This window comes from Homarus americanus, unplaced genomic scaffold (assembly GCF_018991925.1).
Source record: "Homarus americanus isolate GMGI-L3 unplaced genomic scaffold, GMGI_Hamer_2.0 scaffold27661, whole genome shotgun sequence".
Taxonomy (NCBI): domain Eukaryota; kingdom Metazoa; phylum Arthropoda; class Malacostraca; order Decapoda; family Nephropidae; genus Homarus; species Homarus americanus.
The window spans coordinates 84,349-100,000 of record NW_024745664.1 but is presented as its reverse complement, the minus strand read 5'-3'; the positions used below and the strand labels follow the sequence as shown (position 1 = coordinate 100,000).

Sequence of the window (15,652 nt, the reverse complement as noted above, 5' to 3'; positions counted from 1 at the left end):
TCTCTCTCTCTCTCTCTCTCTCCTATATTTTTTCACCACTAGCACATAAACTTTGATACTTTTTAAGACATTATTATACTTTGATGTACGTCATAGGTGAATTATTTTAATACTTTGGGAAGGAAGATTATATACTTTGCTATACGTCATTTACAGTCTACTTCGGTATACGACATATGTAGTCTACTTTGCTAATTTATAGTAAGATTTTATACTTTCACATACACCGCTCCTGTGATAAATGTTGATACTTTCCGAGGAGAACCTGGAGGAGTCTCAGTGAATGTAGGTCACTGTATCGATTGGTATCACACTATCTACCACCACTGTCGTGTCTTCCACCACTCACCGCCCTGAAGAATTTTCATGAATGGTGTGAATCACGGAGTTCATCCCTTCGTCAGGGTCCCCGTCAGGAGGTAGGCGATGACTTATTGCTGGCGGCACAAATTTTACGACTCCCATGAATTTCAACATTTTGCCGACCTCATGGCACTTGTGAGAGGCATAAATCATGAGACTTTTTTTATGGACTCAAAAGTTAAAGGTTCGTTTTACTATCAGTTCAATATTAGAGAAAAAATTATATTTGGTGAAGTTTGTGTAACGACAGAATTTCACCAATTTTGTTGTTGTAAAGTGTTCATGGTACAGATATTACAGTGAAAAAAAAACGTATCATGTTTTTCAGATGATGAATTTCAATTGCGATGTCAACACTGAACAATTTAATATACAAATGATTAATAAAATGAGTTCAGTATTTGCATTTTCCATCAGTCGCCAATATTATAGTACCTTTTCATGATATTTTTTTGTACTTGTACGTTGTTATATATAGATATAATATAATATACCGTATATCATGGTGCTGTATAAAATATATTCTTATATCTAATATATTTCGTGGAAGACTAATTTTAGGCTCAGTTTCATAAACCAATAAGAAATAAAATAACAATATTAATAATGTGAATAGGTTTATTTAATATATATTGATAAATAAAACGCTATTATGACTATTTCACTAAAACTTGTCAAAGAAAATTATGATAATAACAACAAACAACTGCGCACGAACTCGAACACACGATATATCCCCAAACGTTCTCAATCCCTTGGTTCAGATAATCGGATCATGCCTATTATTACACTCCCATGGGCTCCCGAAGGTATCAATGTCCGTGCCCAAAATATCAAGAAAATCTTTAAACATCTCTGAAGAATTTTGGCGAAAGATAGATCAGGGACGCGCAAACTCAGACGATGTGACACACACACACACACACACACACACACACACCTCACGAATTTTTTAAGACACCGTGAAGGTTAAGTTAGGTTAGGTTAGGTTATCTACTCAATCGTGATTCCTGTTTTTTATTATTTATGGGAAGTCACCTGCTCTCCATATAGGTCAAAGGTCACCCGTGTATAGAGGGATGAAAGGTCAGTTGTGGAGAGGATGAATGGGTCATTGTTGTTATGTTGAACGAGTGAACCCAGTCTGGCATTATTCATGAAGCTTAGTGCAAGGGAAGGTAATATAGTCAGTAGTGTGTGTGTGTGTGTAGTGTGTGTGTGTGTGTGATTGTGTGCAGTGTGTGTAGTGTGTGTGATTGTGTGTAGTGTGTGTAGTGTGTGTGTGTGTGGGTGTAGTATGTAGTGTGCATGTGTATATGTGTATGTCTGTGTAAAAGTATGCGTTTTTGTTGAGTTATATATGTATAATGTGTGTGTGTATGTGTTGCTGTGCATATATCACTGTGTTTGAGTGAAATTCTATGTGTGGGCGTGTGTGTGTGTGTGTGTGTGTGTGTGTGTGTGTGTGTGTGTGTGTGTTGTGTGTGTGTGTGTGTGTGTGTGTGTGTGTGTGTGTGTGTGTGTGTGTGTGTGTGTGTGTGTGTGTGTGTGTGTGTGTGTGTATGTGTGTGTGTATGTGTGTGTGGGTATAAATCTCTATATATCTGTTAACAAATCCCCCCTAAATTATAAACGACTTTCATGCCTCGACCAAAAAATTGAGATACCTTCCTGTCAGACACGGTCATAAAGCTGTCTGCCGCCACTACCGTAACGGGCAGGGGACTCGGAGGATGACGCACGGGGCCAAACGGGTTCTAAAAGACTCATAACCCACAAGAGTATGATCGTAAAACAAACAAGGCTGATCCTATGAGACCCCACACACGACCAACAAGTGAAGAAAAACAGACCCAGAGTGAAGGGCATTGTGTGTGTGTGTGTGTGTGTGTGTGTGTGTGTGTGTGTGTGTGTGTGTGTGTGTGTGTGTGTGTTTTAAACGCACACGGAAAGAAAAAAACCAGTCTGGTACGAGTGTAATGATAAATAAACACGAACATATACAGCAATGCATATATACACCCACGGATGTACACACACACACACACACACACACACACGCGATCACGAACACACACACATACACATAGACACACACACACTACCTTTAAAACCCGCCCAGGGTCGTCAATCCTCCAGTATTTTCCTCAAACCTTCACAACAATAGAACAACACTCCTTTGCAAATACCCGTCTGACTTCACCATACACACCTTCCCCCAACATAAACACGGCCCTTCCAGTACCTCTCACCTTTTTATCAGACCACACACACACGCACACGCACACACGCACACACACGCACACACACACACACACACACACACCACACACACACACACACACACACACACCACACACACACACACACACACACACACACACACACACACACACACACACACACACACACACACTAACAACTACCAACATACGTCACATACGCGGCCACATAACCACAAGCTCTCACACCGACAAACCCACACACACCTACAAGCCCACATACCCACAACCCCACATACACGCCCACACGCGGCCACATAAAGCGAGGAAGCATGATTTTGAAGACAGATATTATCTAGTTTAAGTTGACGCACCATCTGTTCTCACTATGCTCTCTATCCCTGTGTATATATACTTCATTGTTGCATTGTCACGTCCACGTAAACATACTCACACCCATAAAAACACACACACATACATAAAAATACCCACACACACGCGAAAAAAACCACACACACATACACACACACACACACAGTGATTTCAAGTTTACGTCACCTGTATATCCTTTCAACACACACACACACACACACACACACACACACACACACACACACACACACACACACGCCCTCCCTTTCCCAACAAAAAAGGTGAAGGTGCAGGGGGCTGGGCTGTGGGGGGGTGAAGTAAGGCCGGACACTACCACCAAAACAGTGAACTCTTGGTAACAACACGTCAACTCACCGATTTGTCGCCCAGCTGTCTGACGGTACAGGGGAGTGTCGCTTCGTCCCCAAGGTGTGCCGTCATGTTGCGAGGGGCCAGAGGGTCGAAATATGGTCCTGTGTACAGCCCAGTGATGCTCGCCTCGGGGTCGTACGCCTCACTCCCTAAGGAAAAAGAACACGCGAATAAGACATACTGTTTTAGGTGAAATTTTCTCAGTTCTTGGGGTGTCTGTTACCTCATATATGACTCTGGGGATAGGAAGAGGAAAAGGGGGAAGAAGAGGAGGAGGAAGAAGAGGAAGAAGAAGAGGGGGAAGAGGAGGAGGAAGGGCATGGGATGGAATGGAAGATGTGGATTAGACAGTGGATTTAGGGGGCGTAACGGGAAAGGAACGGATGAAGATAGAAGGCGTGGAATAGGATAGAAATTGTGGATAAAATACAATAGTAATGGGAAAGGGGTGGATGGGAATCGAGGATGAAACACAAGAGAGAATGAATAATGGAATGGGATAGAAGGAAGAGAGGAGAAAAAAGAAATGTTAAAGAAATAAGAAGGAAGGCGAGAACAAGATACAGAAAAGAAGAAAGAATGAAATGGAAGAACAAAATGGAAGGGAGAGACAAAGACGAAATACGAGAGAAGAAACAATGGAATAAAACAATAATGAAGGAAATAAAATAAACAGAAGATATAAGATAGATGAAAAGAGAATGGAGGAAAGAGCAGAATAATGAAACAAAGAGAAAGACACAAGATAAGAATATACTGACGAAACGTAGCAGCGGAGAGAAAAAACGGAAGAGGAACTAGAAAAATAATGGATAAGAAATGTAAATCCCCTGAGGGAAGAGAGTGAACAATGTAGTGTTCTTGGCTGAAACTCTTCCTTTCTTAGGCAAAATAAAAGGAAAAAGGAACTAACAGATTAATAAAATAAACACGAGAAAGGAGAATAGGAAATTAAAGAGAAATGAAAGGATAGATACAAAAAAAAACGGAAAATAGTCACACATTAAAGATACAGAATCAGAGGAAACGTAAAGATAGATAAGCGAGAGAAAGATAAAAATCAATGAACGAATAAAAAAGAAAGATAAATAAAGGATCAATACAAAATAAAAGAAATGGAAGAAAATACGATTGAAATAAACTGAAGAACGAACATAAAAAAATGAAAAACAAAAATATAATACAAAAATTAATAGTAAAATATAACATGAGGAAAAAAAAAATCTGGTTGATTTTAGAATATATTAGACTAGGTGGGATAATATATTCTAAGAGGGGAAGATTTTTAGTGGAATATCAGAATGTATAGAAACGGGTGAGGTGATGAGTAAGGAGCCCTGGGAGGTCTTTCCTATTCAGCGACCTCAATGGGAGGGTGAGGAGGGAGGGAAGGAGGGATAAGGAAGGGGGGGGGTAGGGAAGGAGGGAGAGTGGGAGGGAAGGAGGGGAAAGGTTGGTGAGAATAAGATACACCAAACAGGGAAGAAATAAAGGGAATGGAGGTATGAAGGTGAAAGAGAGACAAGAAGGTGAGAAATTTTTTAAATATTATCGTTAGAGTTTTTTGGGGGTTAATTAATTTAGCGAGACATTGTGTGTAAATTTAGTGCAAGGAGAGTTTATTATTATCATCATCATCATCATCATCATCATCATCATCATCATCATCATCATCATTTATTTTTATTACATCCTGGATACACACACACACACATATATAATACTGTTGTTGTTGTTGGTCATTGAATTAATCTGGGATATTAAGAAGTTTTCATCCACTTGACAATTCTCTAATGGACAGACTGACAGACAGACTGACAGACAGGCTGACAGACAAACCAAAAGGTAAAAGTTAGGCAGTCTTACCTCACATCCCCGTGAAGGAGAGGGAGATAAAATATCGACTTTCTCGGGAACATTAAACCTCAGTGAATCTATTTCCCCTTCCTCCTTGGTTCTGGGGGGAGCTGAGGCCCGGTAATGGTAGGGATATGCAAATCATTATGCAGTAAAACTCAGACGGTAACGCGGGTATCGACTCCTCCTGTTTCTTTACCTTAGTCAAATATTTACATTCAAATGGCACCATGAAAACAATGTTTGAACGTTGATGGCGGAGTGTGTGTGTATAGGTGGCGTAAGAACTAATGTAGGTGGTAGGTGGAGGGGGGTGTGGTAGGTGGAGGGGGTGTGGTAGGTGGAGGGTGGTAGGTGGAGGGTGGGGGTGGGGGTGGAGGGGGTGTGGAGTGGTGGTGGAGGGGGTGTGGTAGGTGGGAGGGAGTGTGGAGGGTGTGGTAGGTGGTGGTGGAGGGGTGTGTAGTGGGTGGTAGGTGGAGGAGGGTGTGGTAGGTGTGGAGGTGGAGGGGGTGTGGTGGTGGTGGTGGAGGGGGTGTGGTAGGTGGAGGGGAGTGTGGAGGGGGTGGTAGGTGGTGGTGGAGGGGGGTGTGGTAGGTGGTAGGTGGAGGAGGGTGTGGTAGGTGGAGGTGGAGGTGGAGGGGTGTGGTAGGTGGTGGAGGTGTGGTGTGGAGGTGGAGGTGGAGGTGGAGGGGGTGTGGTGGGTGGTAGGTGGAGGAGGGCGTGGTAGGTGGTAGGTGGAGGGAGGGTGTGGTAGGTGGAGGTGGAGGTGGAGGGTGTGGTAGGTGGTGGTGGAGGGGGGTGGTAGGTGGGTGGAGGTGGAGGGGGTGTGGTAGGTGGAGGTGGAGGGGGGTGTGGTAGGTGGAGGGGGGTGTGGTAGGTGGAGGAGGGTGTGGTAGGTGGTAGGTGGAGGAGGGTGTGGTAGGTGGTGGGTGATGGAAGTATGGAGGGGGGGGGCTGTGGTAGATCGGTTCTAATAATAATAAAAACAATAATAATAATAATGATAATAAAAACAATAACAATTAACCTCAACAAATAACTACAGATTAAACAAACATTTACACAATATTATTACCATCATTACACATAAACCACTTACAACTGGATGATAATTACACCTGAACATATTACCTGAGATACGAATTAATCAGTCACTAGTCTACTAATTGCTGGCAGGTGTTATGTTATGTTCTGTTATCATAATGTTATCCCTCAGGTGTATTTATAATGGCTTTTCTAAATGTAACTGTTGGTCATTTAAAAATATAGTTAGTTTATGTTGCTTAATTATTACTTCTATATAGAACTATCATTAAACAGCTAAGTTCCTTTAGACTCTTAACTATCATAACCATGCTATCTATCTATCTATCTATCTATCTATCTATCTATCTATCTATCTATCTATATATCTATATATCTATCTATCTATCTATCTATCTGTCTGTCTGTCTGTCTGTCTGTCCTTAATATATTCTCCACGACCTCAGGTAAGCGCTATTCTATTCACCCAGATGATTCCCTCACACCACACACCCTCACCCCCCACCCCCTCACCCTTTCACACCCCTGTCACCCTCACACACACACCCTCACACCACCTCACACCCTCACACCCATCATCACACCCCTGTCACCTCACACCCCTCACACCCCCTCACCCCCCTCACCCCCCTCACACACGACAAAGGTTCCCTCTACGAGACGGAGCGTTCTGGCACTCCTCCCTGTCCGTAAACAATGGCGTAATGATGGATGACAACACCTCCTGGCTCTTAATATACCATCTATAACTCGACAGCCGGTGCCAGGGCGGTGCCACCTCTAGCGTCACAGTGCCCTGGTCGATAGTGCCACTGATACTTAATTAGGGATGTGCTTGTTGGCTTTGGGGTCATTAACTGTGTGGAGACTGGGTAGGGATGTGTGTGTGTGAGAGAGAGAGAGAGAGTTCCCGATGCCTCACCTTCCCAAATGCCATTAAAATTCTCTCTCTTTCTCTCAATTACCAGTGCCTCAAATGACCCACCGAACCCAGTGCCTTTAATAGTGCCAAGAACCTTAAGAGACCCCAGGGACCTTGAGAGTAGTTAATGACCTTTTGATCTCTCGCCTCCAGTCTTTTTCTTATTGTGGTTCATTGTTTAGTTTTATGGTACTTAAGTCGCCTCTGTATGGGATTTATTTAATATTTTTTTGGGGGGGGATTTATTTGTTTATTTATTTGTTTATTTTTTATTTTTTAGATTTTGTTGGTTTTATTTTCTTTGGTTTTAATGTTTTATTGGTATTTGAATTATTATTATTATTATTATTATTATTATTATTATTATTATTATTATTATTATTATTATTATTATTATTATTATTATTATTATTATTATTATTATTAGGAGCAGTAGTAGTAGTAGTAGTGGTATTACTATTAATATTATGCAATAGTAAATTGGTTTTTGCCTCGGTAAATACACTATACCGATAATAATGGTCTTATCTGCTCAAAAAAACAATATATATATATAATTATTTAATTTTGATAGTGTGGATGTTTCATGGTCGCCATTTTATATATTTTCTTTTAGTGTTTCCGGTCCATTTCTTAATATTAATGAATTTACGTAATTAGCAAGAAATTCCAGTTTAACGAGAGGATATAAATAAGGAAGGAATTTAATTGTGTTCAAGTGTTCTATTTTTTCAAGCTGATTACAGTGGTGCCACATACTGCTGTTGGTTCAGTGTTGCCACATAGATGGATATACCGATAAACAAATAGACTAACTAACTAATACATATTAAATTAATAAATAGAAAAAATAAAAGAAATAGAGACAGAAAAAGGCAAACAGACACACACATAATACCTATAAGTATATCAACCTTTACCTGCAATACACTACACCTGCACCTGTCAGCGAACCTAATTTACTATACCTCACCTGGGTAATTATCTCATTCAGTCCTCACCCCTTGTCCTATCTTACAATGTTTTACAAAGGTCACCCCACCTGTCTCCTCCTCCGCTTCCTTCTCCTCCCTGCCTCCACCCTCCTTCCTCCTCTAGTACCTCCACACCCTCTTCCTCGTTCCCTTTCCTCCTCCTCCTCCGCTCTGACTCACCCTCCTTCCTGCTCCCTGCCCCTACCCACCTTCCTCATCCCTGTCTCCAGACACCTTCCCACACATGAGCGGAGTCCCTCAGGGTAGCGTCCTCTCTCCCACCCTATATATCATCTACACAAGTGACACCCCGCCTCCCACTAGAATAGGAAACGAAGATTTTATGTATGCAGATGACATCACTCAAATAACAACACATCAAGGAAAATCACGAGCGTTACAGGTCGACAACACCAGGCGGGAAATAGAAAGGGTAAATAATTACGAAAAACAATGGAAAATCCAAACCAGTCTCCCGAAAATCACAGTGATACCCTTATGCAGAAGGAAAACCCAACCATTAATAACCAACAATGCCCAGATATAATACAAAAGCAGAGGCACCCTCCTGGGCCTGCATACAGTATATCCATGACAGGTTACTCCCATCATGTCCACACCAGGAACGAAAAGGCAAGAAGAGAGCTGAGAAAATTATACCGCTTTAACGCTCTTACTGAGAAAATAAAACTCCTCCTGGTGACATCATTTATCATACCGATATTAACTTACCCAGCAGTACCTCTTCATACTATGAGCACCACTCAATTATTAAAATTACAGGTGGTCCAAAATGGAGCCCTGAGATTCGTCACAGGTGAAAGATACCCCTTCACCAAAACCACAGCCGAGATACATAGAGACCTGAGAAAAAAACCCATCAACCAGCAGCTGCACACCCTGGCCAGCAGAGTCTGGCAAAAAGATAGAACGATCAGAGCAAGAACTCCTTCAAAGACTCCCACCAGATAACAACAACCATACATGATTCCCAACAAGTTACCAAATCTCAAAAGGTCCATTACCACCCCCGATCTATACGGGCAAGCAATAGACAACCTCCCTAGACCAGCATCCGCCAGTAGGGTCGGCGGAATATGAAATAAGGCCCTTAAAACACCCATATATGGGACAGGGTAGGATGTCTTGTGCCTGTACCGACAAACAATAACTAACCCATGACACAACCTTAACACACTATTAGCTCAGCTAACCCACAGCAAGGTTGTCAATTCCGAACTATAACTTCCATCCTCCACCTCTAATCTTCTTTCACCACTTCTTTCTCTACAAAAAAATAATCCTTACTCCTCCCTTCCTCCATCCTCCTCCTCCCTACCTGCAACCTCCTCTCTCTTCCTCCCAACCTCCACTCTCCTTCTTCCTACCTCCACCTTCCTCTTCTCCTCCTCCTTGCCTCCACCCTCCTCCTTCTCCCTGTCCCCCTCCTCCTTCTCCCTGTCCCCCTCCTCCTTCTCCCTGTCCCCCTCCTCCTTCTCCCTGTCCCCCCCTCCTCCTCTCTGTCCCCCCGCCACCAGCTTTAAGACTCTACAGTATCCCGCTGTCTTCAACACTCTCTGACCTCCACTTGGCTCTGAGTCTGTCATCATTATTATTATTGTTTCTATTGTTTACTCTTGTGGCCGTGCACCGAGAACTACTACAGCTATATCTATTACTGGGTCAGCTACATCACTACAGCTATATCTATTACTGGGTCAGCTACATCACTACAGCTATATCTATTACTGGGTCAGCTACATCACTACAGCTATATCTATTACTGGGCCAGCTACATCACTACAGCTATGTCTATTACTGGGTCAGCTACATCACTACAGCTATATCTATTACTGGGTCAGCTACATCACTACAGCTATATCTATTACTGGGCCAGCTACATCACTACAGCTATGTCTATTACTGGGTCAGCTACATCACTACAGCTATGTCTATTACTGGGTCAGCTACATCACTACAGCTATAACCAGTACGACTATCTATCACTGCCACTTCTACCATTATTGATATTACTACAAACAATGACATAATGACAACATCCATCAGTCAGATTAGGTAAGGCGGGTATAGGCCCTGAATAAACTCAATATTATAATTACAAACTCACTCAGGATACGAATGATAAACTCTCGCCAAACTCCCGTAAATATGGCAAGTTTATCTTTCGTTCGCCGAGCATCTCTTATAAAATAACCTTCCCTCAGCCAGTCAGCCAGTAATAAAAGCCTTAACAACTGAGAGTCTTTATTGATGATGATATTTGACTTTAATGGTAAGAGACTTTTTTTGGGGGAGAGGTTAGTGTCAGATCAGGTAAAGCATTCCTCGGAGATGGTAAAAACGCATCGTGTGTTTTTTTCTTAAAGGTTAGTGGTTGTGTGTTGTATTAATCAAGTAAGTGAACGAAATATTGTGTTATTTGTTTATGTTCATTGGTGTTTTGGGTTTATTTAGTCGTAGTTAAGGAAGTATTGGAAAGTTGAGTTAAACTATGAGGAGTCTTTTTAGTTAGCTTTTATCTCTCTCTCTCTCTCTCTCTCTCTCTCTCTCTCTCTCTCTCTCTCTCTCTCTCGGTAAGGAAACCTCTAGGGAGAAATATTTAGATTTTGGTTTAACTCGAAGAAATGAAATACCATTGTAAAAGGTTAAGAAATCGTACTCAAGAAGTAAATTCATCGTACTCAGGGGATGTGTATTGTACTCTAAGGGTTTGATATATCTTACTGGGTTAATACATTATACTCAGGGCGTTGACATCGTACTCAAAGGATTAATCATCGAACTCAGGGGGGTTGAAATATCTTACTGGGCTAATGCAGTATCCTCAGTGGGTTCATATCGTACATAAGGGATAAACCATCGTACTCAAGAGGATAAACCATCGTACTCGAGGGGTTAAACCATCGTACTCAAGAGGATAAACCATCGTACTCGAGGGGTTAAACCATCGTACTCAAGAGGATAAATCATCGTACTCAAGAAACTAGTCTCTCCCTCAATACATTTCCTTGATCAAACGACACAATTCTCAATGTTTATTTACATCTTCAACCCCAGAAAGAATCGACATAGTCAAGCAAGCTTATAGTCTCTCATAGCTTAGGCCCTCATTAGTTTCCTTTACCTGTTAGTGGCTTAATTAACCTGTTATTTCCTCTGCCACACCTTCCCTCACAACGCCCCTGTGTAATTATCCAGTATTTTCTCCTTATTCTTTCTTTATTTCCGAGTTTCATGGTTTTTCTATTCATGCGGCAGTGTAATTAAGTTCCGTTTTCTTCTATTCTCCTTTCGTAAAGAAACGTAATTATCCTCGATTATCTTGTAATTCCTTCTTTATTGTAACATTACTTAATTCCTCGTTCCTGAAGAAGTATAATTATCTTTTATTTTCACATATTATCTGTTCGTAAAGCAAGTTAATTATCCTCTTCATTCTCAAACTTCCTTCTTTATTACCTCACCATTCCCTCTTCGCAATGCTGTATAATTATCCTACATTTTCCCACATTTCCGTCTTTATTACTCCCGTCTCATGATTCTCCCTTTCTTATGGCATTGTCTTCTAGCCTTCTCTCTTGTCATCTCTGTTTCTCCCTCCTTTCTCTTGATGATCGTCTTTAAGAGTTTGAATTTACAGTGGCCACAGTTTTCCTCCGTTTCTGTGTTCGTTTCAGATGTTTTTTAATCATGGTTTTGCCTGAACCTTTAAGACCATGTTAATGCATTACGTGTGTGTGTGTGTGTGTGTGTGTGTGTGTGTGTGTGTGTGTGTGTGTGTGTGTGTGTGTGTGTGTGTGTGTGTGTGTGTGTGTGTGTGTGTGTGTGTTTTGAATTTCTCCTCTCTTTTATCTCCCTTTTCTGTGTCTTTTTCTCACTATTTATCCTGCTGGTTTTGTCTGGCCTGTTTCTTTATTAGTCTCTCTCTCTCTTTCTCTCTCCACAGGTTACGACCACTGCGGCTGACAGCAGTACAATGACCAACAAGGTGTGGGAGCCTCAGCCCTCTTAAAGGATCGTACTTATCTGGGCATAAGAACACGTATCTAACAATGGTATAGTCAATGGTGTAATTTCAAAGCCATATTGGTTACCAACTTTGAGTAGAAGCTTAAGTGTGTTAGCAAAATATTTCCTCACTTGTCCAGTTAAGGTTAGGTTGGGTTACGTTACGTTACGTTACGTTAGGGTACGTTAGGGTAGGGTAGGGTAGGGTAGGGTAGGGTAGGGTAGGGTAGGGTAGGGTAGGGTAGGGTAGGGTATTTTTTAGAAATATCGTTGTGTCGTAGCTCAGGTGAGTTAAATTTTCACAGTCTCAGTTATGACGGAAATATTATCGTAAGAATCTTTGGTAATCTGTTTTTTTAAGACGTCTTACGTTAGTCAATTGGATATCTTCTCAATAACCCGATAAGACGTAAACATCAGCGTGAGAGCCTTTGCAATTTCGTGTGTTGTAACTTAAGTGAGTCAGAGAGATTCACACTAACATTTTTATTTACCATGAAAAAAATTATATACATACGAACCTTATATTTGTTTTTTATTTCCACACATATCAAACTGTGGGAAAGAATTAACGTCCGAAAAATTTTAAGAATCCCTTTTTTTCCCGCAACATGAACGAGTCACATAAGTGCTCTGTGAGATATTGTGTCTCCAGGCGAGCGAGGAGCAGAATATATCGCACTAACCTTTGAGAATCCATTTTTGACTGGTAGTTTCAGTAAGTCAAGTAAATGTGTTCTATATTATTTCTCTAGTTAGGCCAAGGGAGGGAGAATGTTTAACTTATGATCACTTGAGAATAATTTTTGTGCCGGAGCCTAATTGAGTCAGGTATATGTCCTAAAATATCTCCACTTTGGGGAAATTTTCATCTCCATGGCTTAAGTGAGTCAGAAAGATGTTTTTTTATACTTAGTATGAGATGGAGAAGAAATTTAATTATGAGCGTTTGGTAAATCGTTTTTTATATTAATGGTTTGAGTGAATTGGGCTGTAACTGTTGAAAATATCTCCAGTTAGTGGAATACGTGGCATAACAAACCACCGTTAGTCCATTTTTATGTTATGGTCACCCCCAGTTAAAGAATTAAAAAAATATATTCAGTGAAGGAACTTCTAAAATAGTAGTAGTTAAGGGGAAATATTACTCTCAGTCCCTTGTCCATATGAACCCTTGTCCTTGTACTGGGCTCACAGTTCAGAGCTCCGAGACTCGGGCCACAGACCGCCCTTCTACCATACACCGTTTATCCCACTAAGTTAGGTTTATGACCCCCACAGACTCGCAGATCTTGGCCAGCTCGGAGCCACACCGCGCCCATTATTGGGTTTGTTACGTCCGCTAACTTACATACAGTCATGAATCACGGCTCGACACATACCCAGATATAAAGACAAACACATACTGTACGTACACATGTATGTTAACAAGTGCACAAATAAATATATATATATATATATATATATATATATATATATATATATATATATATATATATATATATATATATATATACATATATATATACACACTCTGTATTACCACAAAGTGTCCTTAACTATCCCATCTGACCAGAAAATGTGTTGATGTAGACTGTCGACTTTCTAGGCCGTTAGTAGCGGAGATAATACTCTTCATAAATAAGATTGGTCTAGCGAGTGGGCAGACCACCTGGACCCTGAGTTGGCTTTTTGTTAACATGACAGAAGAACGTGGCGAGGAAGACAGTGTATTATTATTATTATTTGTCGTAAGTGGTAGTAGTAGACGGGGGGCATTTGTGTCTTTTGAATAGTTAATGAGATCACGTTCTCCTTCTCACCTTGATACTCGCACCTGTAAACTGTTTACATATTGCCTACCTGAGGTATGACGTTACCGGAACAATATTTCACCATTTCCTAAAGTGAACCATGACCTCTTTATCATTAGAAGGCTGAGGGTTAATACAAGCAAGTGTGGTGGCCGAGCACCACAAGTTTGTGTGGTGGCCCCTTGAGTCAACTGGAGGAGTGGCGTGTCTTGATGGGGCCCTTATATTATGTCCTGTTATTGTTTCATTACTGTTGTCATTGTTTATTACAATCGTTGTTTTTGTTGTTTCTGTAGCGACTGTTGTAGTTGTTGTTGTTGGTTTAATTTATCAAAAACATGGCAATTACTACCATTACTGTTATTCCTTCACCTTCCACCTCTCCTTCTCGGCACACCACCATCCCATCCTTTCCATCACCACCCGTTCCTTCCCCTTTCCCATCACATACGTCTTAAACCCATTGTCCAGCCTAAGCAGCCCACCACCAGCCCCTCCCCTTCCCTTCCCTTCCCTCCCGCTGACCCGACCCAACATCTTACCCGTTTAATTTAATAAACTACCGCTAGGGACCACTACAGAATGATTTAAAGTCAAATTAGCCGACTACTACTCTAAATACGACTTTAAAGACCACTTAAAAACACTAGAAAATTAACCTGAACTGGAGGGAATTTTGCAAGTATTCCTCTGTGTTCAGAAGTTGTTGATAAAATTCTCGGTCTTTTTTTTTGTCTTCTGAGAACACAAGTTTGTTGATTAAATATGAGTCAAGTTAGATATGATAGTTGGTGTATAATTTTGAGATTGGGGAGTATAATGCACTGGTAGCCTACTACTACTACTACTACTACTACTACTAATAATAATAATAATAATAATAATAATAATAATAATAATAAAAATAATAATAATAATAATAATAATAATAATAAAATCAACAACAATAATATTAACCAACATACAAGACAGTAAGGAACCCCAGAGATATGAGCCAGAGGGATAAGACTGCTTGCTTGTATACGTGTGTGTGTGTGTGTGTGTGTAGCGTGAGAGGATAACGCTGTTTAAAGGAGTACAACTTTTACCCTCATTTTTGTGACCCACCACTTCACTTCCATCCCACATAATAAAGAGACTTTTTAACTCACTAATGGAGGAGGCAATTTAGAGCGCTCTCACTGCTTCTCTTCCCGTGATGTAACGCTGAAGTAATACACGCTTACATACAGAGACTTATACATGAGCATACATAAATATACATGCTGAGGAGTACTGTATTCACGAAAGTATCTACCCCTTACATACCCATATATACTTTTAAAGTTGCATAGAGTTATATTTTCACACGCATATGTATCTCGTTATGTAAACACACGCACACACACGCACACACACACACACACACACACACACACACACACACACACACACACACACACACACACACACACGCACGCACGCACGCACGCACGCACACACACACACACACACACACACACACACACACACACACACACACACACACACACACACACACACACACACACACACACACACACACACACACACACACACACACACACACACACACACTCCTCGAAATTTAACCAAACTCAGCGTTGTCAATTATGCAAGACTGAAATTGCAAAGCGAACATCACTTACGAATATTGGCTTGTTG

General features: G+C 41.0%; 1 protein-coding gene across 1 annotated transcript in view; it reads right to left on the bottom strand.

Annotated features, from left to right (window-relative positions):
- The window catches only part of LOC121878723 (titin-like), a 104,666-nt gene that overhangs the window by 27,649 nt on the left and 61,365 nt on the right, over positions 1-15,652 (bottom strand). The window contains exon 2 of the mRNA XM_042385069.1: positions 3,333-3,478. Within this exon, the coding sequence (XP_042241003.1) occupies positions 3,333-3,478 (146 nt within the window). The remainder of the gene's footprint in view (positions 1-3,332; positions 3,479-15,652) is intronic.